The sequence below is a fragment of the Macrobrachium nipponense genome, chromosome 19 (assembly GCF_015104395.2).
Source record: "Macrobrachium nipponense isolate FS-2020 chromosome 19, ASM1510439v2, whole genome shotgun sequence".
Taxonomy (NCBI): domain Eukaryota; kingdom Metazoa; phylum Arthropoda; class Malacostraca; order Decapoda; family Palaemonidae; genus Macrobrachium; species Macrobrachium nipponense.
The window spans coordinates 52,974,514-53,001,236 of record NC_061088.1 but is presented as its reverse complement, the minus strand read 5'-3'; the positions used below and the strand labels follow the sequence as shown (position 1 = coordinate 53,001,236).

Sequence of the window (26,723 nt, the reverse complement as noted above, 5' to 3'; positions counted from 1 at the left end):
TTACATAAGGTTCTTTGCAATGTCCCTTCGGCCCCTAGCTGCAACCCCTTTCATTCTTTTTACTGTACCTCCATTCATATCTTTCTTCCATTTAGCTATCCACCTTCAAATAATTATTTCTTAGTGCAACTGTGAGGTTTTCCTCTGGTACACCTTTCAAACCTACAGTGGTACCTCGACATACGAAAGGCTCAACTTACGAAAAACTGGAGACACGAAAGCAAATACGAAAAATTTTACGGCTCTACATACGAAAATTGCTCAAGTTACGAAAGGTTGCTGCTGTAAAGTCCTGAGATTCGCCCGGACCACCGAGAACAATTTTAAAACTCCTACGCCGCCAACTGAGTAAATTCGCCACCATCCTCCCGCTCTCCCATTGGTTCCTGATGCTAGTCACCCCATAAGATCCTGCTCTCCTATTGGTCAGCATCTACCCCTTGTGCTTTAAGTATTCTATTGGTAAAAGGATGCTGTAAATTGAAAAACTTATTCATGCAATACATTTAATAAAAAAAAACATTAGGTAAAGATAGAATAAAGAATAGAAATGAATGGTTATTATACTGTTTGGTAGTTTCAGTAGTTGAAGAGAGATAATGAAAATTTATGGCTTACTGTGTACTAGGAAAAGTGATTGCTTGGCGATCGTTCGATACTCTATTAATTATTTGAAATAAGTACATGCAATACATTTAATAAAAAAAAATTGTGAATTAGATATCATAAAATATAAAATAAATCAGACAGCTATCATCAAAGCCAGCAAATACGTATTTATTAGAATTCTTCTTCTGTTTTAATATTACGTTACGTATATGTTTCATTATAACTGTCAGTAACTGTACAGTGGACCCCCCGTATTCGCGTTCTCCGGATTCGCGGACTCGCACATTCGCGGATTTCTCTTGGGAATGTTTCCCTACATTATTCGCGGAAAATTCGCGCATTCGCGGTATTTTTCTATGAGAAATATCCACAAATTTCTGGTTTTTGTTATCAATTTCATCATAAAATGCACTTTTTGTGATAAAACTATTAAAAACACCAAGTATGAAAATTTTTAGTGGTTTTTCTTAAGTTTTAACTAACAAAATAGGCTGTTTTTAGCCTTTTTATAGGGGTTCCAGACATTCGCGGATTCTAACTATTCACGGGGGGGTCTGGTACGCATCCCCCGCGAATACGGGGGGACCACTGTATCTCCATTAGGTAAAGATAGAATAAAGAATAGAAATGAATGGTTATTATACTGTTTGGTAGTTTCATTAGTTAAAGAGAGATACTAATGAAAATTTATGGCTTACTGTGTCCTAGGAAAAGTGATTGCTTGGCGTTCGTTCGGTACTCGTAAGAGCTGAATGTAAACAAACGATTGGAAGGTTTTTTTTGTTTGTTTGTTTGTGTATTATAGTTAATGATTAATTAATAATTATTTGAAATGAGTACATACTGATTATTTATACATTTTATTGGCATATTCTAAGCTTTTAGCTTCTTAGGTTTAGATGTCAGAATCATAGACTAGGCTACAGTAGCAACTGCTAACATAGGCTAGGCTTATTGCTAAGGGACATATGCTAAAGTCCTAATATATGCAGTAAAAATGGGGTTGAACATTATATACCGTTGAATATTACTCAAGTATGTACAGTATTTTGCCTTTTTGGAGTCTTATTTCTTCCATTGGATCGGCGTCGTAACCCTAGAACATGTGTTGTAGCCCTGGAAATATAATTTACTGGGGTGTTTTTGTAAGGCTTGGAACGTATTAGGCATTTTACATGTAAAATGCGATTCAAGATACGAAAAACTCATGATACGAAGGCCGCCTCGGAACAGATTAATTTCGTATCTCAAGGTACCACTGTACATACATACTCCTATATATATTGTTGTTCTTATAGTGTTGTTAGAATTCTCTAACATTATAAATTATCAATAACAAAATTGTTTGGTTTGAATTACTGTATATGGGAATAGTATTCAAAGGAGGGTAAAGTACAATACAAAGAAAACAGTTTAATTTGATTGAGAAAATGGTGATACTGATAAATTTAATAATCTATTTTTAGAGATTTTCTTTTATCGATGTAATGAAACTGCTACTGTTGTCAAATACGAAATCTGAGGACCGGAAATAGTACATATACGGGCATTCCCCAGTTACTGGCAGACTCGGTTATCAGCGATCCGGTTTTATGGCACTCATCTAGCGCCTTAAAATTGGCAATTTATGGCACCATAAAATACCAAACAGAGGCTGTTATGGTGCTTATGGCGCCGATAACCGATTAATGGCGCCATAAATCGCCAAGTTTTGGTTGATGGCGGTTTTTGCTTATCGGCACCCGCTCAAGAAAGGAACCCCTGCCAATAACCAGGGATTGCCTATACAGGCGGTCCCCGGGTTACGACGGGTCCGGCTTACGACGTTCCGAGGTTGCGACGCTTTTTCTTAAATATTCATTGAAAAATCCGCCCTGGATTACGACGCTTGTTCCGAGGTTACGACGCTGACGCTTCCGACGCTCCGAGTTTACAACGCTTTTAAAAAACACATATTATGATAAGATAAGAATCCTTTATAGTTTAGCACAGTTTCTCTCTCTCTCTCTCTCTCTCTATACTACAAAGATGTATGTTTTTTAGTATGATAAATAAATGATTTACTATTTTCAAATATTAATATTAATTCATACAGCAATAATATCAATTCGTTAAAGAAAATACCATAGTGAATTAGTAAGATTTTAGCTTATATTTAAAAAATTATCGAAGAATGAAGGAAATCCCAGTCTTCTCTGTTGAAGGAAATCCCAGTCTTCTCTGTAACCTTTCCAGGTACTAAAACTGTCAGATATATATCATGTTCTGTGACAGCCAAAAGGGGGAAGAGCTGGGGGAGAGCTGCAGTGTTGCAATCAGTGGTCCTGAATTTTTCCCTCTCTCTCTCTCTCTCTCTCTCTCTCTCTCTCTCTCTCTCTCTCTCTCTCTCTCTCTCTCTCTCTCTCTCTCATTTACTGAGACTCGAGATTTTTTATGTACTTGTACTATTTTTTTTAATACTTTCAAATAATAATAATAATAATAATAACTGTAATTACAAAATTCATATGTGATAGTATTTTAAAGAAATACAATACATACTAATCTATCCATGTCACTTTTAATTAAGGTTAACTCTCTCTCTCTCTCTCTCTCTCTCTCTCTCTCTCTCTCTCTCTCTCTCTCTCTCTCTCTCTCTTTTTGCCACACAAGATAATAATGAGTCATAGTGGTAACGCCCTCCTCTCTTTCGCTGGAAGCATTATAAACAAAGAGAGATAAACACTCCCCTCTCTCTCTCTCTCTCTCTCTCTCTCTCTCTCTCTCTCTCTCTCTCTCTCTCTTTTACCGAGATGAAAGAATTTTAATGGTACTAGTATGTAAAATGTTTATTGATAATTTCAGTTATTTAATAATAATAATAATAATAAAACTTTAATTACAAAATTCATAATGGTCGTATTTTAAAGAGATGAAAATGACCTTTCAATTTCACTTGTAAGGATAATTCCTCTTTCTTACTGAGATGAGAGAATTTTTATGGTAAATGCATGTGTTTATTATATTTTTCAAATAAATAATAATAATAATAATAATAATAGAAGTAGTAATAATACGATAAATAATTTCAAAAGAAAATTCTTCCCTTTGTCTTTTTCTGTATCAATTTCCCCACCTCAACTCGAGTGCCACTCAAGCTTAACAATGCCATACAATGGTCAACGAATTTAATGGTTTTATGTAATTTCCTCTCTTCTCTCTCTCTCTCTCTCTCTCTCTCTCTCTCTCCCCTCTCTCTCTCTTCGGGTCTCTCTCTCTCTCTCACTGAGATGAGATCATTTTCATGGACGTGTATGTAATAAGTTTATCATTAATATTTTCCAATAAAAATACTATAAGTACAAAATTCATATCTGAGTATTTTAAATACAATAATCATTCCATTTCTCTCTTTTAAACACCTCTCCCTCTCTCTCGTCTCTCTCTCTCTCTCTCTCCCAGGATCTCTCTCTCTCCGTCTCTCTCTCTCCCTCTCTCTCTCTCTCTCCACAAGATACTTGTCATACATTTGGTGTTTCTATTTCTTCCTTTTATCTCTCTCGCTCTCAGCAAAAGAATTGATAGACAGACAAACATAATTGCACAGTCCTCTCTTTCTCTCTTCTCTGGAGAAATATATGTATTTATGGGAGGGGGAAAAAGTTGCCTACAGACTTTCATTTCAATCTATTGAAACCTAAGGAGTTATTTCTCTCTCTCTCTCTCTCTCTCTCTCTCTCTCTCTCCTCTCTCTCTCTCGTCTCTCTCTCTCTCCTCTCTCTCTCTCTCTCCTCTCTCTCTCTCTCTCTCTCTCTCTCTCTCTCTCTCTTGTATTTTAATGAAAATATACAGTAATTTGTGAATACACAGTGTTGCACATGAAAAAAAGTAAATTAGTGATAATTTTAGAGATACGGCCCTAAGAAAAATTGCAAATTAGTTGTGAAATTTTCCCTGTGGACACGTTTTCAAGAACGTCGTTCCGGCTCACGACGATTTTCGGGTTACGACGCGTCTTAAGAACGGAAGCCCCTTCGTAACCCGGGGACCGCCTGTATCTTACTTTACTGTTCTTTACTTTGTTAGCCCTCTGTTTTTGCTTTCATCATTCAGTTTGTCGGATAAATTTTCAGCAATGTCTTGTGCAAGAATATTGAACACAAATTTCATAACGGAAACTTGGCACCATAAGCGCCATAAATGGCCGGTTTTTGCTTATCAGCACCCTGCCGAGAATGGAACCCCTCCGATAACTGGGGAGTGCCTGTATATTTTTTATATTCCAGTTGGAATAATGTCAATAAACTACAATTACTTACTTATCACTTTTCATTTGCGCTAAAGCTGGTAAAGAAAAACAGAAGACAGTTACTCATGACCGATGCAAAGTTGGATCAGTTAGGATTAGTATAGCCCTTTTAATCCCTGCATCGAAAGATCAAATTTCCGTGTTAGAAAATGAGCCAGTCCAGCAGCGTGTTGTCTCGCTACATGGTGATGTCTCCAAGTGTTTGCCGACTTCCTGCATTAGATATAGAAATTCAGGAAAATTTTGGTAAAAGGGGGTTCGGGAGGTAGTGGTTATGTTTAGATATGGTCAACAACACTTCCTTGGACCTAGAGAAAATATATTATAGAGGATTATCCTTGAAAGAAAGGCAGAAAAAATTAATCTTCTGCTATATACAGGCAGTCCCCGGTTATCAGCGGTCTTGGTTAAGAGCGATCCAGTTTCATGGCGCTTGTCTAGTGCCATAAAATCAGCGATATATGGTGCCATAAGGCCTGAGTTTTGGTTATCAGCACCAAAAGGTGCCAATAATAGAGTTATGGGGCATAACATACCTAACAGGCGCCATTAACCAAAACTTGGCGCCATAAGCACCAAAATGCTGAGTTTCGGTTAATGGTTGTTTTTGCTAATCAGCACCTCACTGAGAACAGAACCCCCACCGATAACCGGTGACTGCCTTTACATACTAAATACCACAGGCAAAACATCTGCTTACTAAATGGCTGAGGGAGTGTTAGCACGTTACGTATATATTCGTACTAGACAGCTCAGGGAGCGTTAGTGCACTACATATATATATACACCCTAAACGGTTAAAGGGTTAATTTTGTGTTTTTAATCAGTCTTTTGCTGTTTTATGATGTCAGCAAACCAATTACAGCCAGAGCATCATGTGTTGACGCCGTGGCTGCTACAGAGGGTTGAGGAAAATGACTGTATCGTTAGTGGTGAAGATTTGTCTGCACAGTCTGACTGTGCAGTTATAACTGCGCAGGCATAACTGAACGTCAGTGGCAGGCTTTAATAAAGAACAGTATTCAGTTTTTTCTATTTTTTTTTATAGTGGTCTTTGACATTGTCCAGTACAATTGTGTTTGGACATCAAGTTTAATGAGAACATAGTTAAGTTGTAATATTGATAGCAATGGTTAAGTTGTAATATTATAGCAGTGATAGTCAGATTTAGTTAGAAATTGCTTATGGTTGGCCAACAAAGGAGATTAGGAACCTAGAGAATATTTGATCTGATTATTCGAAGTCTGTAGTTATTTAGCACAGCCTTGGTCATGAGGATACTTAATCATTAGTTAGACTGCACAATTCCTACCTCCCATAGTCGAATTTACATTGTACAGTGGCCTATTTCTAGTACCATTAATCATGCAGAAATAATTTGTCAGAGAATATGAAGTGTGATGAAGAAGTTAAATGCTGTAGGAATCTGTATTCTTAAGGGCACTAAGTCCTGTCATTCTCATAACAGCCTGAAGTTTCTGGAATTTTATTGATCACAGAATGTAGTTAAATATTAGTAGTAGTGGCTTTTGCTATTGTAGATATTTACCCAGTATTTTGAATTCATACAAGCAAAATCAGGAAATATATTACAAAAGTGACTTAATATACTGCACCATGTGTTTTTCCTGATTTTTCCTTTTGTATTGTCCTAGGAATAAATAACTTCTGGTTATATTTACCAGTATAATATTTGATTCATTGCCTAAAAATATTGCCACTAGAATAAAAATTTTTTTTTAATTGTTTAGGAAATAATTTTTTTTGATTGCAGATGGATAAACAACGGAACACATTACTGGAAGCTTTATCGCGACAAGGGAGTGCATTGTGTTCAGATATTCTACAGCTTCCAGCCAGTGAGCGACCACAAGAGACTCTGGAACAAGTTGATAACATTGCAACTGAGGTTTTGAAATTTGTTGAGGCATCAGATTCAAAGGTTTGTCTTCTTGTCAGATACTTGTTTTTCCAGTAATGTTCAGGTCCATCAATATGATTTTATCCCTTGGGTCCCCCTTGAAGGTATATGTTGTTTTAGTTTATTTGCTATGGCAGGGTTTTTTTTATTGGAAATCAAATTGGGTTGATAATGAAGAGTTTTTCTAGTTGAGACCAGAATAAAAGAAATGGTCTAAAAGTAATGGTCACTCAATCCTTACATCAGGATTAAACCAGTATATAGAAAAAAAAGTTATTTCTAACTTAAAAAGACTTAATGGCAGAGCATTCTTTAGTTGACTGTGAAGGAATAGGTTAGCCAATTTTGTTTACAAATATGTACATACACACATATCAAAAATATTAACTTGTATGCACTTAGACTAATTTATTAGTAAACTTAAATTCTATACTGTAAAGTTCGTCAAGTAAATAATGAAACACATGCTTATGCACATAAATGACCATTTCATTTTGAAACTAATGTTTTTAACTAAAACTTATTAAGGAATTGATAGCTAAACTGAAGTCCGTGTTTACCTTTCTTTATACTGTATGTCAGGACAGTTCCCTCAAGTCAAGGCTAGTATTGTTTTGTGAGCCTAATGTGACATATCAGCTCTTAAGGTGTATTCACAAACTTTAAAGATCTTTTGACCACCAAAATCAAAGACAGTGTCCAGTAAGATAAAAAAAAACAATCTTCTTTGTTAATAAAAGCATAACTGAAGCACATCACAGTCACCTCAGATGTATGCATCAGGGAGCAGCAGAAGAGAGAGGATTCTTACACAAGCTCGGCTAACAGGATATGGAAATGCATAAGTTGCACCCAAATGGTTTCGCACGCATTATCACAACTAGCTGCAATCATTTCTGTATGGTCATCCCCCTCACCACCATCATCATTATGGTTTGCTTTTAAAAAGTCACAGATTTAAAGCCATGAGACTTACAGTTCCCAAAACAACAATTCTTTGATTTAACTTGTTTATCAGTTAGTTTGTTCAGTACAAAGATACAAGGATGTGAAGGACACCTGTGTCTCACAGCTTGTGAACCTCACAACAGCAGCAATTCTGGAAAAGAAGTCAGAATTATTTGAAAATGTTAAAAGGGGGGTGGGGGAGAAAACCAATTAGAAAATTAAAACTATCACACCATCAGTCAAATCACCCTCACATATTCTTCGCCCATTGTGTTTTTATTTATCAGTGATTTACCATCGCCAGTTGGAGTTGAGACTGTTATTTGCTGATGATGCAGCCTTTGTTGTCAAGTCATGCTCTTTAGACGGAATATTTAATAACATCAAAAAGCTCTTCTCAGACTCAGAGAAATATCTAAAAGCCAATATGCTCTTGCCAAACTCCAAAAAGAGTAAGTTAATGTTTTTTTCCTCGTGCCCGGTACAGAATTTACCTGACATATTCTTTGCAGGAGAAGCCATAGAGTGGGCGAATGAATTTAAATACTTAGGACTAACAATAACAAGAACTTTGTCCTTTGCTAAACATTAACAATGTAACCCTAAACATCAGCCGAGTAACAGGAACTTGGCATACGTGATGTTGTCCCTACTCGTGTGCTTTTAAATCTGTACTATGTTCTTGCCCTTCTGTACTTGAACAACCATTTGATAGTTTGGTGTTCGGCGCTTGCCAGTCACCTCACCAGATTCAATTCCAGTGTCAATAATTTGCTGAGAACTATCTTAGGAGTTAAATGGGTTGATAATGTCCCCCTGTTGGGGACTTTGGAAATGTACGTTAATTTGAAGCTGTTGAGGCTGAGGAGTCTTTATAAATACAATCTCTTCAAGTTTTTAAGACTTTTACTGAGTGGGAAGTATACTGAGATGTACGATATTTTACTTCGTCCATATCTCCAAATACACTCATATGAAACAAGAGGAAATATGTTTCGCCATCCTCATTTGGTTTGTGAGGTGGAGAGAAGATTTTTACCACATCAAATGATACTGCTGTACGATAGTCTACCACCTACCTTATTTGAGGGCTCTCTGCGGTATTCGTTTTGTTCATACAAGTCATCATTGATGAGCGAACAATAGTTGTCTTTTATAGAATGGTAGAATGATGACTTTTTAACTTTGGTTGTTTTAGTGTCTCTGGTCTGGTGTTTTAGTTAGGCTCTACAATAGTTGATTAAATTCTCATTCCGTTGTTTTATGCTGTAATTTTGTCCAATCTGTGCTATTACATGGATTTGATTGTTTTTAAATATTGTCTAACTTTGTGTATTGGTGTGTGTATTTTTGTCTTGATTTCATTGTTCTAAATATTGTCTTAAGTTTGTGTGCATTAATGTCTGTGCTTTATGCTGATTTTATTGTATTGACGTTTTTATGTAGCCTGCCATATAAGCTACTACAGCTTCAGCGGCTTTACTGGAACTATGTGGAGATTTGTATTAATACGACAAAAATAAAAACTAAACTATAAAAATATTGATGACAGTAGAAATATATTAAAGAATGCAACATATACTATTGTTTATGGAGTATGCTTACAGTATGTGTGTGTGTGTGTGTGTGTGTGTATATATAATATATATATATATATATCTATATATATATATATTATATACATACACACACACACACACACACACACACACACACACACACACACACACACACACACACACACACCACACACACACACACAGGCAGTCCCTGGCTTACGACGTTCCAAGGTTCAACGCTTTTCAATTATATTTATGAGAAATTATTTCCAGGTTTACAATGCATGTTCCAGGGTTATGACGCCTACAACGCTGATCTGGCAGAAGAAATATGACTCCAAAAATGCAAAATAATCAATATTTGAAGGCTTGTTTTGATAAAAATGCAATAAGAATGCCATATAACATAGATTTCAATGCATCCAAAGCATTAAAAGTAAGGTTTTCTTAGTATTTTTGACGATGTTCCAGCTTACGATGATTTTCGGCTTACAACATGTCTCAAGAACAGAACCCCCGTTGTAACCCGGGGACTGCCTGGATAAATGTATAAATGATATATATATATATAGATATATTATTATAATAAATATATATATACATATACTATACAAGTACAATATACAGTATAAGATAAATTATAGATATTATTTATTTATATATATATTTAAATGTGTATTAGTATACAGTATTATACATGGATGGCATGAATATTTGGGGCTCAAGAGATTCCACATCTTATGTATAAGTGATGGAATTACTTGAAATGACCAGGTGTTCCTTGCTGGGTGGGAAGAATGCATGATTATTATGATGCTCAATATATTGTTTCTAGGCAAAAATATTCATAAAGAAGGCAGAAGAGTGACCCTGAGTGTTCTTTATTTGGACTGCTGCATGCTACCTGTCAGCTTGTATTGCTTTGTCTGATAATTCAGGATGCCACTACAGTTTGTATTTGTTTTGTAAACAGCTACAATTGACATTTTTAATAGTGCTCCAGGAGCTTTGGAACTAGTGACTTCTTTAGTTTTAATAAATAAATCTAGAGAAAGAATTTGAAGCTCAGTGCTCATATGTTCATGAAATTTTTGTTTGTGAATTAAATAATGTTAGTGAAGCATACTACAGCGTACAAGGGTTACAACAGCCACGAATGGAATGAATCATGAGTGGCTGTAGGAAGAGATGGTAAGCAAGTGCCAGTTTATCACAGTGGTACTATATTCCTGCTCATAGATTTTGATTGACTGAAACTCCATTGCAATGTGGGTTTGGTTATGCTAGCATACACATCTAGATTTTAAGATTTAATCAGGAAAAAACAAAGTATCCAGCAGTTGAAAAAGATATGTGGACAATTGAGACTGGGTATTTCAGAACAATTTGTTGAGGTAAATAGAAATTGTTTTTGGTTAGTTAATCAAAGGTTTTGTGCATGTAACTTACCAGGTAATTATATTGCCTAAAGTTTCTCATGCCGGCAACTTAGAATTTTTAAATTCGCAGTAATGCTAGTTTGTGTAGGGGAATTGGAACGACCAGCTGAGAGTTGTCAATAGTTTTCTGCCGGTTCTCGACTGAAGTTCAGTTTTTAGCAGTCGGCTCGATTTTGATATTCGTCTGTTTCTCCCTTTGGTGAAGTATTGGTAGCCTTTGGCTGTGTATTTTGTCAAGTTTTCCTTTAGAATCCTTAGTAGCAAAACTTTTTCATCAGAATTGACGTATTTTGACTTGTAATTTAGTTGACTTGTTATCATGTGCGACTCAAGTGCAACTAGCTGACTGTACTAACAAAAGCCAAATATGATTCACACCCTATGCGTACGGAATGTAAAAGACAGGTGTGTTCCATTAATTTGACTTGCGATGAGTGGGATGCCAAACAATGGAGGGTATTAGAATCTCATTTAAATAAATTAGACAAAGATAGGAAATGTAAAGTGGCTGCTAGAGCTTAAAGTAAAATAGTAGGGAATAGATAGTTAAGTTCCTGTAATTTCTGTCCCCCTTCTTAATCCTTTGACTAAACAACCTGCTACTTTACCCAGCTTCCTCGCTTCGGACCCTGATTGGTCCAATAGTGGACACAGTGGCCCAATTGGGCATATCGGTGAAAATCCTTATAGACAAGTGGATAGTGAGAGAGTTGGTGAAGTGACAGTGGATGAGATGCTTGTTTGTCTTGCCAATGCATTTAGGCAAAGGTCACTGGCATACTCCCTTACACTGGGAGCAGTCATACCGGAGGCCCAAGGGAGTTCAGTGGAGTCTGCCATTGAACAGGTGCTTCCTTGTTGGACTTGTTGTAACATCCCAGGGCACAACTTCATATGGCCATTGAAAAGCCATCCAGATCGAAGTGAGTTGACTGTCCTCGAGTTCTGAGGCTTTCTGCCTGGAGAGGAAGTGCCGCTGACACTAAAGTGATGTATTGCAGCCACTGAAAAGGCCTACAGTAGACTGTGTTCACTCTTCAAGAGTCCCATGCAAGCTTTTTAGGGATCCCTTGAAATTGAAAAGCATCGGATAGTTTTTTGTTTTTGGGACTCCAGAGCATTTTCTGCCTATTGACACCTAGGTGTTCTTCTTCATCAAAGAAACATGCTTCTTTTGAGAGCCGCTTCTGACACCAGATGCCAGGCATTTGGTGCCAGTCTCTTCAGCTTCGCTTCCTCGTCCCTCGCTTCCTACTGATGACACTGGATTCGTCATTAGCCCCGACTCGGCGACAGCTTGCTGCCATCAGGAATTTGTTTTAAGAAGGAGCCCTCGACATTAGTGTATACAGCTCCTCAAACATATGCAGACTCACATTTATCCCTGATCTCCTCGGACGAAGAGAGTGATATTGGTGGAGTAGATCAAAGTTCTACATCTTTAGCGTATGTAGTCGTGATGGAGTATTTGCTGCAAGCTTTCCCAGTTTTTTTTTTCTCCCCAGCTCCCCCATCTTCCCTGCCTTTGACTTTCTTTATGGGTGGCAGACCGAGTGACTCCACTAAACTATGGAAGGTGGTGCTCTCATCCTCTGCTAGGAGGGCATTGTGTGTTCCTGAGAACTGGCTCTTGGAGAAGAGGGAGAAGGAAGGTCTTCTTTTGCTGGACCCTTTCTTCTTTGGTACATTGGAGATATTCTGCATGTCACCAGGAAAGCTCCTTTTCTGGGAGTGGCTGCCTGGGACACTTCTTTGGGCTTATTGACTCATCTCAGAGGTCAGCCTTTGCCTCTGCCAAAGTGATGTTCTCTGTTACCGAATTGGATCGCTTTCTTAAGAATTTATTGAAGATTTTAAAAGTCATAAATTTTCTAGACTTTTTTTGTGGGCTTTAGCTAAAAAGTTTAAGTGTTTTCCACTTTGCTAGAGGATGTTGTTTTGGATTGAATGAATGTCTTATTGTGCTTCGATAGGGTGCAGAAGACCCCCGTATTCACGGGGGATGGCTACCAGATCCCCCCTTGTGGATAGGTAAAATCCATGAATACTTGAAACTACTCTAAAAATGTTTAGAACTGCCTATTTTTTAGTTTTAAAAATCCCTCTAAAAATGCTTATACCTGTGTATTTTAATAGTTTTATTACAAAAAGTGCATGTAGTTATGAAAATGTGAAAATACAGTAATTTGTGAATATTTTTCTGTGAAAAATACCGTCAATATTTAATTTTCCATGAATAATTGGTATAATAAACGGTCCATACGAAAATCTGCGAATAGGCAAGTCTGTGAATTGTGAGTCGGCAAATGCGGAGCATTTACTGTATTAGAGATGGCATGCAAGAAATCTTTTCTCTCTATGCAGTGGGAGTGCTGAAAAAGAGAACTGTGGTACTTGTTCACCTCAAAGAGTGTCACCGCCTCTCGGAAGTTAGCCTTATTGTTTTCACCTCTTGATTGTCAACACCTCTTCACGCAATCCATCATTAATGACACTGCCTTGGATCTCCAAAAGAGTACGCAAGACCTTTTAGTCCGCTCTTTGAGACTCTAAGATTCTTCTTTTGTTACTTCCAAATTGGAGCCCCCTCTTCAGCCTCTGGCCTTTCATAGTGGCAGATCAAGGCATCAATCTAGACCCAGGATGAACCTTTGTTTCTTGTCCCGGCCTTTTAAGAAGGCTTCCCCCAAGCCTTCCCCTCAAAAGTGAAGTTCCTTCCCTCCATGCACCAGTAGGAGACAGGCCCCTCCATTTCTGGGAGAGATGGAGTATGAGAGGAGCAGAGGAATGGATTATGGAGGTATTGAAGGAGAGTTACTCCATTCCATTCAAGGAGAAACCTCCTTTAGTCAACGCGCCCATCATGTTAACCTCCTACTTGGTAGGCTCAGTGAGGTATTCAGCCCCCCTCAAACCAAGTCTCATCCCTCCTCTAGAAGGAAGCTGTTGAAGTAGTCGAAGTCAGTTTGGATGATTTCTTTAATAATTTCTTTTGGTACTGAAAGTATCAGGAGGATGGAGGCCAATACTGGACGTCAGTGCTTTGAATTTCTCCATCAAAACAACAAAATTCAAGATGGAAACAGGTCACACTGCCGTGTCATCCATTAACTGAGATGCAGGATGGTTGCTATCGTATCCAAGTGCATCCAAAGTCCAGGAAGTTCATTCAGTTTGTGTTCCACAATAGTGTGTGCCAGTTCTGAGCCCTATGCTTCGGTCTTTTGACAGCATTGCAAGTCTTTACTCAGATACTTGTTCCATTCGCACAATGGCTTCATCTAATGGGGATCAACATCTCCCTCTTATCAGATGACTGGCTTCTTCGATCACTGTCAAAGGAAAGGTCAAAGGTGCATGGAAAATCTTCAGAAGACCCCTCTCTTAGCTCAGGAATTGGGCTATTAGTCAACCATCGTAAGTCCCAAGTGATTCCTACGCAGAGAATTCTATATTTGGGGATAGTGATAGATTCTCAAAATTTTCAGGTTTTCTGTCCCCCTAAAAGGATCCAGTAAGGCATGAAGAAAGTGAAATGGTTCTTTTCCTGGCATACCTGCTCTGCCAAGCAATGGATGAGCCTTATCGGTACCTTAGCCTTCATGGAGCAGTTTGTCTCCCTGGGAAGGCTCCATATGAGAGCTCATCCAGATTCTCTCATATTTCCCATCTCTCATGAGGTCAAGGAGGATCTGGTATGGTGGAAATCAAACAACCAAGAAGTATTAGGGAAGTGGTCTCTGGATCAAATTTGCTAGCACATCATCCTGAAAGAACTAACAACGATTTATTTAGGACTTCAGCATTTTGTGAAGAAAGTCACAACCTGAATGTTGGGGGGTACTCCGACAGCACCACTGCACTGGCTTATATACAGAAGCAAGGGGGGACTCATTCATTCTCCCTTTGCAAAGCAGCAAGATCTCTCCTTCTTTGGGCAAACCGCAACCAAACAAAGCTTGTGACCCAGTTCATCCAGCGCAAGCTCAACATTCTTGCAGATGGTTTGAGCCGTCGCAAGCAGGTACGTCTTTAATGTTAAGGTTAGAAATTTCAGTTCTTCCCAGGCTATTGCCTCTCAGGCGGACATGAGCCAGATAACCCCACAGAGTGGAATCAACATCCACAGATGTGTGAGGACCTGTGGAGACTGTGTGGGGAGACCTCTCAAATATTTTTGTGATCTCCAAAAACAGCAGACTTCCAGTATTTAGTTCATCAGTCCAGATCCTCTGGCTTGGGTGATGGATGCTTTGCTACAAGACTGGTCCAAAATAGATCTGTATGCCTTCTTACCATTTTGCATGATACGGGAAGTAATCAACAAGTTGCACGGTCAGTTGATTGTGGCGATGACCCTAGTGACCCCATTCTGACCGAGACAGGAATGGTTCCCAGATCTCCTCAGGCTCCTGACAGACTTCCTGAGATTGTTACCTGCAAGGCCCAATCTTCTCAGACAGTCCCATTTCAAGCGGTACCACCAAGGATGTCTACTGTGGCCCTGGCAGAGTTTCAACTGTCGGGAAACTCCTTTGACAGAAGGGGTTTTCAAGAGCAGCTTCAGCTGCTATTGCAGAATGCAAATGTTCTTCATCTGACAAAGTCTACCGAGCCAAGTGGACAACAATCTTCAGGGTATGGTGTAGATGTCGTAATGTCTTGTCTACTAAGACGTCTGTAACAGATATTGTGGAATTCTTTCCTTTCCTCAGGACATCTAGACGTCTCTCTTAGTCTACAATCATGGGATACAGAGAAATGTTGAAGTCAGTTTTTCGACATAAAGGTGTAGATCGTCCTCAAACCTAGATCTTTCCGACTTAAGTTCTTTAATAAATCCAATTCAAGGAATCAGCAACTGTCTGGTGGAGTTTGGATGTACAGGTACACAATCCTTTATCTGAAATTCTCAGAACCAAAAACATTTTGTGGAGAGTAGAGCATCAATTTATAAGGTTAGCAGTTTGGCATACTGATGGCTGACCTGAGTCATTTGGGTGTGTGCTGCTACTCAATTTATATTTCTTTCTAAATCCTGAGAACTGACTTGAGAAAATCCCAAGATATTAAAATAATTGTAAATCTCCCAAGCTTAAGAGTCCTAAATAATTCTCTCTCTCTCTCTCAGGAAAACATACTGCCAATTCGAGTCTCTTTAACCAGTAGGTACAGGTAGTCCCCGGTTATCGGCAGGGGTTCCGTTCTTGGCAGGGTGCTGATAAGGGAAACCGCCATTAACTGAAACTCTGCAATTTACAGTGCCCATAAGTGCGAAGTGTTGGTTAATGGCGCTGATAACCTGTTAATGGGACCTCTGTTAGGTATGTTATGGCGCGATAACTCTGTTGTCAGCACCTTATGGCGCCACTAACCAAAACTTGGCCTGTTATGGCTCCATAAATTGCCAGTTTTATGGCACTAAACAAGCACCATAAAACCGGATTGCCATTAACCCTTAAACGCCCATTGGACGTATTAAACGTCAACGAAAATTGTCTGTTGGTGCTTAATTGACGTATGATATGTCGACGCAAATAATTTTTTTTTAATTCGTGGAAAAATAGTTATAGGCTTACTTGGCAAAAACTTTTGAATCACACACCTTGAGGGATGCTGAGAGTTCACGGATCAAGCTGTTGTTTTGTTTACAAGCGTTACCCAGGTGCGCACACGCAAATTTCTTTCTTCTCGCACTAAAACGCATCAGCGACACATCTCATTTTGCAACAAATTGGAAGTCTAGCACAATATTTCAATTTATGGTGAATTTTTGAAAAAAAAATTTTTTTCCTTACGTTCGTGCGGCAAATTTACTGAAAAAATCAGAAATTCTTTCGTCCGATTGTCGTAATGTCTGCAGTTTTATATTGCCCATTAACATAAAGTTTTATATATGAAAATGTGCGCAATTTCATGTAGAATACAACAAAAAATAACTCATGGTTGTAGCTTTTATCAGTTTTGAAATATTTTCATATAAATCACGATAAATAGAAAAAATTCGACCTTTGGATAACTTTAACTCGACCGAAATGGTCGAAAACTGCAATTGTAAGCTACAACACTTACAGTCTAGTAATATTCAATCAATTACCTTCATTTGGAACAATCGGGAAGTCTGTAGCACAATATTTCAATTTATGGTGAATTTTTTAAAACTACTATTTTTTACGTCCACGCATTACTAATTCATGCATCATATTGTGATAATATTTTGTCTGTGTTGCTTTGATAGTTTTACAATTTGTTATATACCAAAATCATCGCAATTTAGTGTACAATACAACGAAAAAAATAATTAACTCATTAGCTTTAACCGTTTTGCTCACAGTACGATTTGTATACAATTATATATGAAAATTTTTTTTCACATGGTCATATATTTCAATTTTTATATATGATAATGATATTTTTTTTCATTTCTGATGATTACATACTAAACTTCAGGCAATGACAAAAAAAGGAGCCAAAAATGAACTCTTAACCTTGAAAACTAATCATGCTGTGATTTAAAAAAGAAAAACTTTTTCCGCGTCAGCGCTCCCTCCCGAATGCCGCCGGCATACGGGAGACACTTTTGGAAATACCGGCTCGGCGTTTAAGGGTTAACTGAATCCACTGATAACCGGGGACTACCTGCATTAGTACATATGCACACAGTGTGTGTGTGTGCGTGTTCATGATGTTTTAAAAAATTTACAGTACAGTTAATACATCTTTGGAAAAAAAAAATGCCAACAAACAAATTTTGTTGTTAGACATGCAGATTATAAAGGTTGTGACCGCAGGTAAACGGAAATGGATTAACATTCCTCAAGACATTACAGGCACTCCTCACTTAATGACGTACTGGTTTTACGACGACCCGGAGTTACGATGGCTTTACAACCAGTCCAATATTCGTTTAACAAAAATCTTTCAAAGTTATGAAGTGTACGGAGTGCAGTACCAGCACAGTCATGAGTGTTACTGCACACAGTTGTGTACGACAAGTTGGGCTGGCAACTTGGCAGTGCAGCCTCCATCTCATCACCTCTTGACTCCTCACATGGTCTTTTGAGCGCATCACCCATTTGCAGTAGGTTGTGGAGTATTTTTTTTGCTTTTGATACTCGTATAGAATTGTCACGAACATCCGAGGTCTGCTACAGGTTCGACATTATAATAAACAAAGATGAATGCAGAATGGTTTCTCCTATGTACATAACAAAATGAACTCTTACAGTATGTGAACTGGGGAAACAGTGAGGTAATGAAATACTTGCTGGCCAGTTTTGCAGCTGTCGAAAATCAATGCTCGAAGCGACAGCTTCACAAAGGAGAACTATAACTTCAGACGTCTTCTTGACTCCGTACTGCAGAAAGCAATGTCTATTCTTGATACTCGAAGGGCAGGTTACTCCTCAAAACCAACTTGTAAGACATTTCTTCTCTGAAAGGTTGCTCAATCGTCGGAATATCTCCGTTTCCAACTACAGTAGACTTAACTTCTGTCTCTCTCTCTCTCTCTTACTGTGGACGACTTGACTCGACTCCGACCACTTTCTCGAGTTCCTTCTTCCTCTCTTATCCTTCGTCTGTTCCTTCTTCTCTTATCTCTCCTGATGATCTCTGCTGGTGATTATCTCATCTCTCCTACTTCGTCAGTCATATATATACGGCGATCTGGGGACAGGGCCTACCAAAACGTCACAGACTCTCGAGATGACAGGAACTTTTTAGAAGGATCTCGACGAAATGTTGCCTCGTAATACGCAGCGTTTCTCATGACACGTCGGCTCCTGTTAAGTTCCATATCCCATCTGACGATTCTCAAACCATCATGAGAACAGGCGCCTCCAACACGTGCGCGAATGCCTCCTTGTTGCAGACCTACTTGAATAAAGATGTATTTTCATTTCCTTTAACTTACCATTCATCGTTATGAAGCGATTACCATGACAAGTATCCCCTGAAGATGTCGTAAAAAAGAAAGTGTCTTCTCAAGGATCTTATGCCAAGAAGCAAAGGAAATTATTGATATTAACACGAAGCTTAAGATCATCAAGCAACATGAGGAAGGAATAAAGTTTGAACAATCGTTAGTAGTATGGGCTTAGTGCATTCTACGATATTTACCATTCTAAAGGACAAAGAATGTGTGAAGAAGACGGCCAAGACTACAACGGGATACAGTGCTTTGATAACAAGGCAGCGAAAGAGCCTGATACATGAGATGGAAACATTGTTGGCTATTTTATTTGACGACCAAATAAGCAAACGAATGCCTATTAACCTTAATACTATACTAATTCAAAGTAAGGTGCTCAGCATCCTCATACACATACCAAATAACTGCAGTATGTAATATGTTCTGTACTGTGCATGCAGATAGCTTATAGTATACAAGAAAGAAAAAACCATAACATGTAAATAAAGATATTGCAGACTGGTGGCCAAGAGAAAGCCTATTCATTGCTGATAATCTAGCCTAACCTAGGTTTGAAAAGCTTGAAATCCATAACCAAGACAAAAAATAAGAGAAAATAAAAAGAATAAACCATAAAATGAAAAAAAAAATATTGCTGAATGATGGTCAAGAGAAGGCTATTCAGTGCCAATAATCTAACCTAGCCTAGGTTTTGAAAACCTTGAAATCTACGGCTAAAACAATAAATAAGGCTTTAATATACTTTAAGAAAAGCTATAGTTCTGTGTATAATATATGACTGAAAATTAATGGTATTAGTCCTAATGAAAAGAATAACTTTCTTAACGACGGGGCAATCATTAAACAAGGAGTACCTGTTAAGAGTTTTGTAATTTGTTTTGAAGGTATGTCAATGCACCGTTAGTAAATATCTTCTGAGGCAAAAAAACAGAATGCTTTTATTTTGGAAAAATCTCTGAACCAACAATTTTGCACTCAAGGTAATGAGAAGGAATTCTTGGTATTCTTCATATAATCAGTAAAATACGTACTACTAAAAACTACATAATGTATTCAAAACACACGGACTTGCATCATTGTCAACTTCATATGGGCAAAATGTTCTTTCTCAGATAGAATAGTATAGCTAGAACCTGATTGGCTGAATGGTTGTGATGGAGATCTGTTAGCCAATGACATATGTTGTGACGGCACTAAATTTGAGCGTTACGATGATGGTGATTATTTGACTAATGGTGGCAAAAATTCCTTAATAATTTGCTTTATATAATAATTAGTACTTCTTGAAAACGAAGAATTTAACAATAATTTTTACTTTAACATAGTGGTACAAAAAATCATACATGTGTGTCATAGTGATTAAATATACAACTGCAAACTAATGACGAGATAGTGACAGAGCAACCATCTCCAAGATCAGTATATGATGAAATGCATTTTATAGTCGTATCATTAAAATTCACAAGTTGAGTACTTGTGAATTTTAACGATAAGTAAGACTATAAAATACATTTCATCATATTGATCTTGGAGAGGGTTGTTCTTTAATTGTCACTAAGTCATCATTAGTTTGCAGTCATAAATTTGATCACAATGACACTCTTTGTGGGATTTTTCATATCACTAAATTAGAATTAAAATGATAGCAAATTGAGTAATTTTTGCCATTAGTATTCAAATAATCACGATGATGGTAACATTCAAATATGTATAGTTTTGTGTTTTACTGAATGTTTTTGTTGAAAATAATTTGTGTTAGTGAACATAATTGTCTTAATTGTCCCACAATTTTATTATTGATGATGTTAATTATCTCTCATTCGTGGGTCAGTTTAGTTACATGCTGTAGATAAGAGTTGGATTTTCCCAAGGGGATGCAGTTTATTCATTCACCTTGTACCCCAAAGATGAAGAGAACATTCTGTGCCCAGAAAGCGTTGTGTGCCAAGTATGAGCCCTAAGGTATTACCTCCATAGAACAGAAAAGATTCGAGGCATCTTTGGTACTCTGTAAAGAATCCATCTTGTGCCCTGTTGTAGAATGCTCCGTCTTTCTTGAGAGATCTGATCACCAAAGTTCATTCTTGGATTGAAGAAGAGGTCTTAACCTTTCTTCAAAGCCAAAGCTCTCAAAGTAAGAGCAATTGCAACTTTGTTAGCCTTCACGAATAATTTATCCTTACCCTCTATTTTACAAGCGACTTATTGGAGGTTTAAGTCAATGTTCACTACTCATTATCTTCATGATGAAGAACGTGTACGACAGTTGCTGTACCTTAGGTCCGTTATCAGCGGTTGGTATGGTGTTGGGGGACAAAGCATAGGATGCTTTTCTGCCTTCCTAGCATCTTCGCCTTGAGCTCAGGTATCGAGTTTGAGGGGAGCCCGTGGGTACTGTATACCTGGAGTACCCACCAGTCTTAGTTATTTTAACATTTAGTGTAGATGACGATGGTGTTGTATTTATGCCTGGTAGATTGGTTTGTTGATACTACGGCCTGGGCAGGGGCAATTATGTATATATATGCTTGATAGCCAGTGGCCTTATTCCTGGCTACAAGCTTCCACTTAAGGTGTGTCGGGGCTACTTCACCACACCCTACATGGTTAAGATGACTGCAAACCAAAGACAGTAGGAGCTCTCTTACCAGGTAACAAACAAAAGCCTTGTATCAGTGCTAGCGATTTGATATTCTCTTAACTCATTATAATCAATAATGTTTGGGAATAGAAAGAGTCCATGTTTCTCACCTCCAGGTCAGTGTGGGATTCAGCAATATAATTACTTGGTAAGTTACGTAATATATGACATTTTTATAATAAAATAAGTTTGATTTATACTTTGCAAGTATTGAATCAAAACCCTCCCTTATCCCCTCATGTGGACATAAGGGCAGAAAACAGTTGACAACTCTCAGCAGGGTTGGTCTTTACCCTGAAAGAGGGATGGGCAAGGTCAGTTCGCCTACACAAACTTGTGATTTTCAAAATTCTAAGCTGCTAGCGAGTGAAGTTTTAGAGAATATAATTACCTGATAAGTATAAATAAAACTCTTCTATTATAAAAATGTCATATTGCATTCTAAAATGTGAGAGTTCAGTTCTAATAAGGTTTCAAGTAGACACAAGTGCAATGGAGAAAGTTATAATGGAACTGGTGATTTAACTAACAGATGTTTAGATGGTAATTTCAGTTAATACTGAAGATGCTTGGAAAGCAAAAGACTTCATGAAATTCAAGACTAGATTAGTGGTCTGCTTGTTGGTGGACCATAATTTCAAGCAGCTGTAATTTTTACAGTCCATGTAAGCCAGTTGTTCATATCCACAATCCAAGGAAAAGCTCAATCGTCTTTAATTGTGCAGATTTTCTTTCTTTCAGATCTCCTTTAGGATTGTTGGTTTTAGGATCATTTGGCTCTTTTTTTGAGCATAATGATTTTGGGAAGTAACAACAGTCCCTTTTTTAACCCTTTTGTCAATGGAGCATTCTTTTTCAATGTTCATTCTTTAGAGTTCACTCAGGAAGCAAGGTGTTTGTTCTGGCTACTGCAGTTGCTGCTTGCTAAAGGTGCTGCAGATCAGTTTTAACTGTTTATTATTTGGATTAGACAGTTTCCTGTCATCCAGCAATCAAGCAGACTGCTTCCCTATTACTGTTGTAAATGCCTTAGCAGCATCAGTCATAGCTCTTGCGGTTATAGCAACAAACCTGGCCTAGACTTGTTTTCTACCTGAGCCAAGGGCAGGAGGGAGCTATTGGTGTTTTACTCTCTGTTGCCATTTACCTGGTTGTCCATGAAGGACACCTCCCATCACCCTGTGGGATATTCTGAACTCAACACATTTTCCCCCACTCTCTGAAATGAAATCTGGTCAACCACAAGTTGATGCCCTTGGGGCAGCCCATCCTGAGTGGTGTTCTTGATCTGCTGTCTCTTGGCAGTCCTCCAGACAGATTCCTTGTGGCCCACTCTCCCATAGGGGGAAATTGAACAATGTGTAACACTCAATCATTTCTCTGATCAGAGCTTTTATTCAGTAGATTGTAGACCACCTTGTTTGAACTAAGCTCTCTCTATCATTGTGGTGAAAGGCTAGTTGTTGGAATCGGCTTTTAAGACTGAAAACCATAGATCTCTCATTAGGGCTGTGATCAGTCTTGCCTTCCAGGAATTTTGGCTTCTGGGAGGGACATGACTCAAATCCTTCATAGCCTACTTGGCCTCCATTGAGCCATTTAGACAGGCCTCGGACTGAAATCTTGTTTTCAGAACTGTTATTCCTTGGTGAAGCATATTTGCTAGTATCACAGGTATCTTGTCCGGTACTTGTGGCAAAACTGAGGAATTGTCAATTTGATGAAATAAACTAGTTCACTGAGATCTGGAGGCCCAGATGGTTGACCTCTATGCTTGGTGTGAGGCATGTATGCTACTCAGTAGCATAACTTTGATGTCAAAGAGTGTTGGTGCCTCTTGTTATTACAAACATATAGATATTTATAAATGCCTCCCTCCTTTTTGACTTTGTGATTTATCAGATGAGCTTATGACATTTCTGACAGTATTGAATCATACAGCTCAGGTGAAAACTCACAAAGTCAGGGGCATAGTTTTGCTCCAGGCATTTCGGAGTACAGTAACTTTTCTGGACAGGCAATGATGGCAGGTGTTGGCAGCATTAGACTACTTTTACCATTAGCCTACCTACCACCTCTGGAACTTGTGTTTGCTGCTGAGCAGGTTGTGCAAGCACCCAGCTGGACAGGTGTAGTTCTAAGTGGCTACTTAGTCAAGCTATCAGTCTTACAGCTGTGGTGTTCATGATGTTACTCCCTTTGCTCTACCTTTTGAACAAGGATGGGAGTGGGTAATTTAGCTATAGAGGCATTCTATCCCAGGATGTAGCTGCCTGCTAACGGTTGCAACTGTTACAGAATAGCTACATTGTTTTCCAATGTTTTCCTTACAGAAGCAAGGCTCCTCTACCTCTGTAGGGCAAGGCTCTTCACCCTCTGTAGGGCAAGGCTCTTCTCCCTCTTGGGCAAGGCTCTTTTCCCTCTTTAGGGCAAGGCTCTTCTCCCTCTCTTGGAAAAGGCTTTTCTCCCTCTATGCCAGATGAGTAAGAATTGTTGTGATAGCAAGTGAATGTGAGTGATTCCCCCACTCCTCCCCATAACCACCAGTTAACTACAGTAACAGAATGTGAGTGATTCCCCCACTCCTCCCCATAACCACCAGTTAACTACAGTGTCATTTTCAGCGACCATCTGCAGCTTGTGCTGAAGAATACTCCTGCATATAAGGCTCAGATTTGTATACCTAGGAATAATACAAAATAATTTTGTCACATTTTTGTGCTCCCAGTGATCTGGAAGGCAGGTATTGATGTGCTGTGGGGTTTTTTTACATTAAGAAAATTATACAACTATATCTTTGAAGTCTGAGGAATAGCTCTTTCATGGGACTTCATTGTTATGAAGTTGATCATACTAGTAGCAGTAGTATATGTTCACTCCTGTGAGATGTTGTTAAGCATTAAATCTCAGTGGTATATTGATCTAGACATGGAACAGAAAGCAGTTCATCCAGCTGCCTGACCTCATTTTTCAAAGATCAGTCCGTTCATCAGTTGAGTAGCATGCAATCATATTTAAAACAAATAGGTTGACTGTCCCCATATGCATATGTTGTCACATTCATTGGACGTCTTTTTATAGTATCTTGAGCAATAAATTGCCATTGACAGTGAAAGAATTTGCTTTGGGGAACTTAACTTCTCATAAGTTCAAGTGAAAATTAAAAAATTACTCTTGATTTTTAGGGTCTCCTGATCTACAAAGCTTATAGGTCTAGGTTTTGTACTCATTTGTGTAAACTTCTCAATCTTTGGCATACTAAATCCTGCTGGGGTGTTTACTTCCCTCATGAGGAAGAAGTGGTTGAAATCTCTTCCATGCCAATTGTGACTTCCAGTTTGAGAAATTTGTGACAGTTGCTTGATTTCATATAATTGAGTCAGTAAGGGACTTCATTCAACTAACCACTACTATGTACTCCTGTTTCATTTCAGCATTGTTTGTCAGAGTCAGGCCAATGAAATTATTTTTCAATCAACCATGAGATTAATTTTTACAGACAAAATTAAATTTTAGATTTGTATGGGCACTGTAATCTTAAGTATATTGAAACATTTTATACATTTCTTTTAAATTTTCAGGTTAATTCATTTTTTGCCAGTTATTATCAAGTACGAGGATTTGATGGATTATCAGCTCGCATAATTTTACGTCAGTGTGAAGAGAAATGGACCCGTGATAATGAGGCAAAATTAACTGATGCCTATACTCGAATGGGCTGGACCCATGCTGCTAGCCTCATTGCCAGTACCCATCCATTAAGATTCCCGACTAGTTTTGCACCTTTTTAACATGGATGCTAATGTTCATACTCAGTGACGCTGGCCGCCATGAACTATACTGCCATTTAGCTTGTGTATTAACATGGAAGCTTTTGAGTGAATCTGTAATGGAATTTTATGATTGATATTTATTGGAAGTACATTTGTTGGGTGATCTTATGAAGCAATATTCTGTTGAAGGATGGAAAGGGTGCTATGATCATTGCAATATATGATTATACTTACAAATTTTATAATTTTATAAAGTTTGGTTGTTGGTTATTGTTAGATTACAGACTATCAAAGTCTCATTTCAAGTCTCTTAAATGTGCACATTCATATAAAGGAGGGTGCTGAATCAGAAGGTGAAAATCTGTTTCTTCCTATTACTGTTATCATGAACTTGTATTTTAAGGACAACTTCCAATCTTATTTCTAGATACTGGGGTAAGTATTTTTTTTTATCTTTTCCCCTTTCTTCTTGGAAGGTTATATTTTTAATTTTATTAAAGAAAGCCACAGTTTAATGTGGTAGGTGTTGAGAAATTTCTGCTAAAAGATCTTATGCTGCAGTTGTTTTCCATTTTTATTGTTTTTCAATTTTTGGTTCAGTTTGTACTGAATACTGTACCTTGTTCTGAGGTGTGTGTATATAGCATAGAATTACACGATATTGATAACCAAATTTATTTTTATTGATAAAGTAATATATTTTCTTGTCATGTTTACTTTTTATAGTTTCATCCATTGGTCTGTTAATTAACTTTAGTTGCATTGTACGTTTTGTATATTTGATAGAACATTTATTTTAACTTTGTTTCTGATTATATTGGAACACTGTGAATGACATAACTAGGGAATTTTAAAACACTGCAAAGCAACCTTGTACAAAAGAGGATATATTTTATTGCAATCACTCTATACTGGTATTTTTACAAGTTAAGACATTTCTCATAAGCTAATATCTGTCTTGAAGACCTAGAGAATTACAATTGCATATACTGGTTTGTACTCAAAATAACATTTGGATTGGGATTTCCAATATACGTATTGGGATATTACTGTACTTGAAGTGTTTAAATTCCTGTAGGATCTTGTACCCTAGTGAGGGTAATTTTTTTATTGTCTTCAGTAGTTTTAATATGTTGTATTGCATTGGACAGTACAGGGTTATTTTATTATCTGTGTTGTTTTTATATATTTCTGTACATTATATGCCTACTTTTTTTGTTGCATCTGCACACGTGAGTAGCTACCCAAAGTCAGGAAGGTGTTTGAGCTCTGTTTTTGAGAGTAAGACTGACAACAAATGAATAGTCAGATTTCATAACCATGAAAAAAGAATATTTGTAATATATGCCAAAATAAATGAAAAAGCGTAATCACTTGTTTAAGCAATCCTGATTTAATTTGTATTTGAAATAGACCTCAGGGTTAGTGTAACTTTTCCGTATTTTCTAAGACAATTTGTATTTTTCATAGCTACAAACCTGAGGTCTTAACAATAGGATAATTTCTAGCGCCTAGCTGGATCCAGTTAAAAAAACAGATGAAAGCAAGGAATCTTGTGATATCTGGCAACGCATGCGTAGATCGGGTGAAGGATGGTCGAAGACCATTCTCC

General features: G+C 37.8%; 1 protein-coding gene across 2 annotated transcripts in view; it reads left to right on the top strand.

The window, feature by feature from the left end:
• Positions 1-26,481, top strand: part of LOC135216974 (tripeptidyl-peptidase 2-like) — a 280,577-nt gene extending 254,096 nt beyond the window's left edge. For both annotated transcript variants that reach the window (XM_064252520.1, XM_064252513.1), the window contains exons 24-25: positions 6,672-6,839; positions 24,920-26,481. In XM_064252520.1, coding sequence (XP_064108590.1) covers positions 6,672-6,839; positions 24,920-25,129 — 378 coding nt within the window. In that variant the 3' untranslated portion in view covers positions 25,130-26,481. The remainder of the gene's footprint in view (positions 1-6,671; positions 6,840-24,919) is intronic.
• The last annotated feature ends 242 nt before the right edge of the window (positions 26,482-26,723 follow it).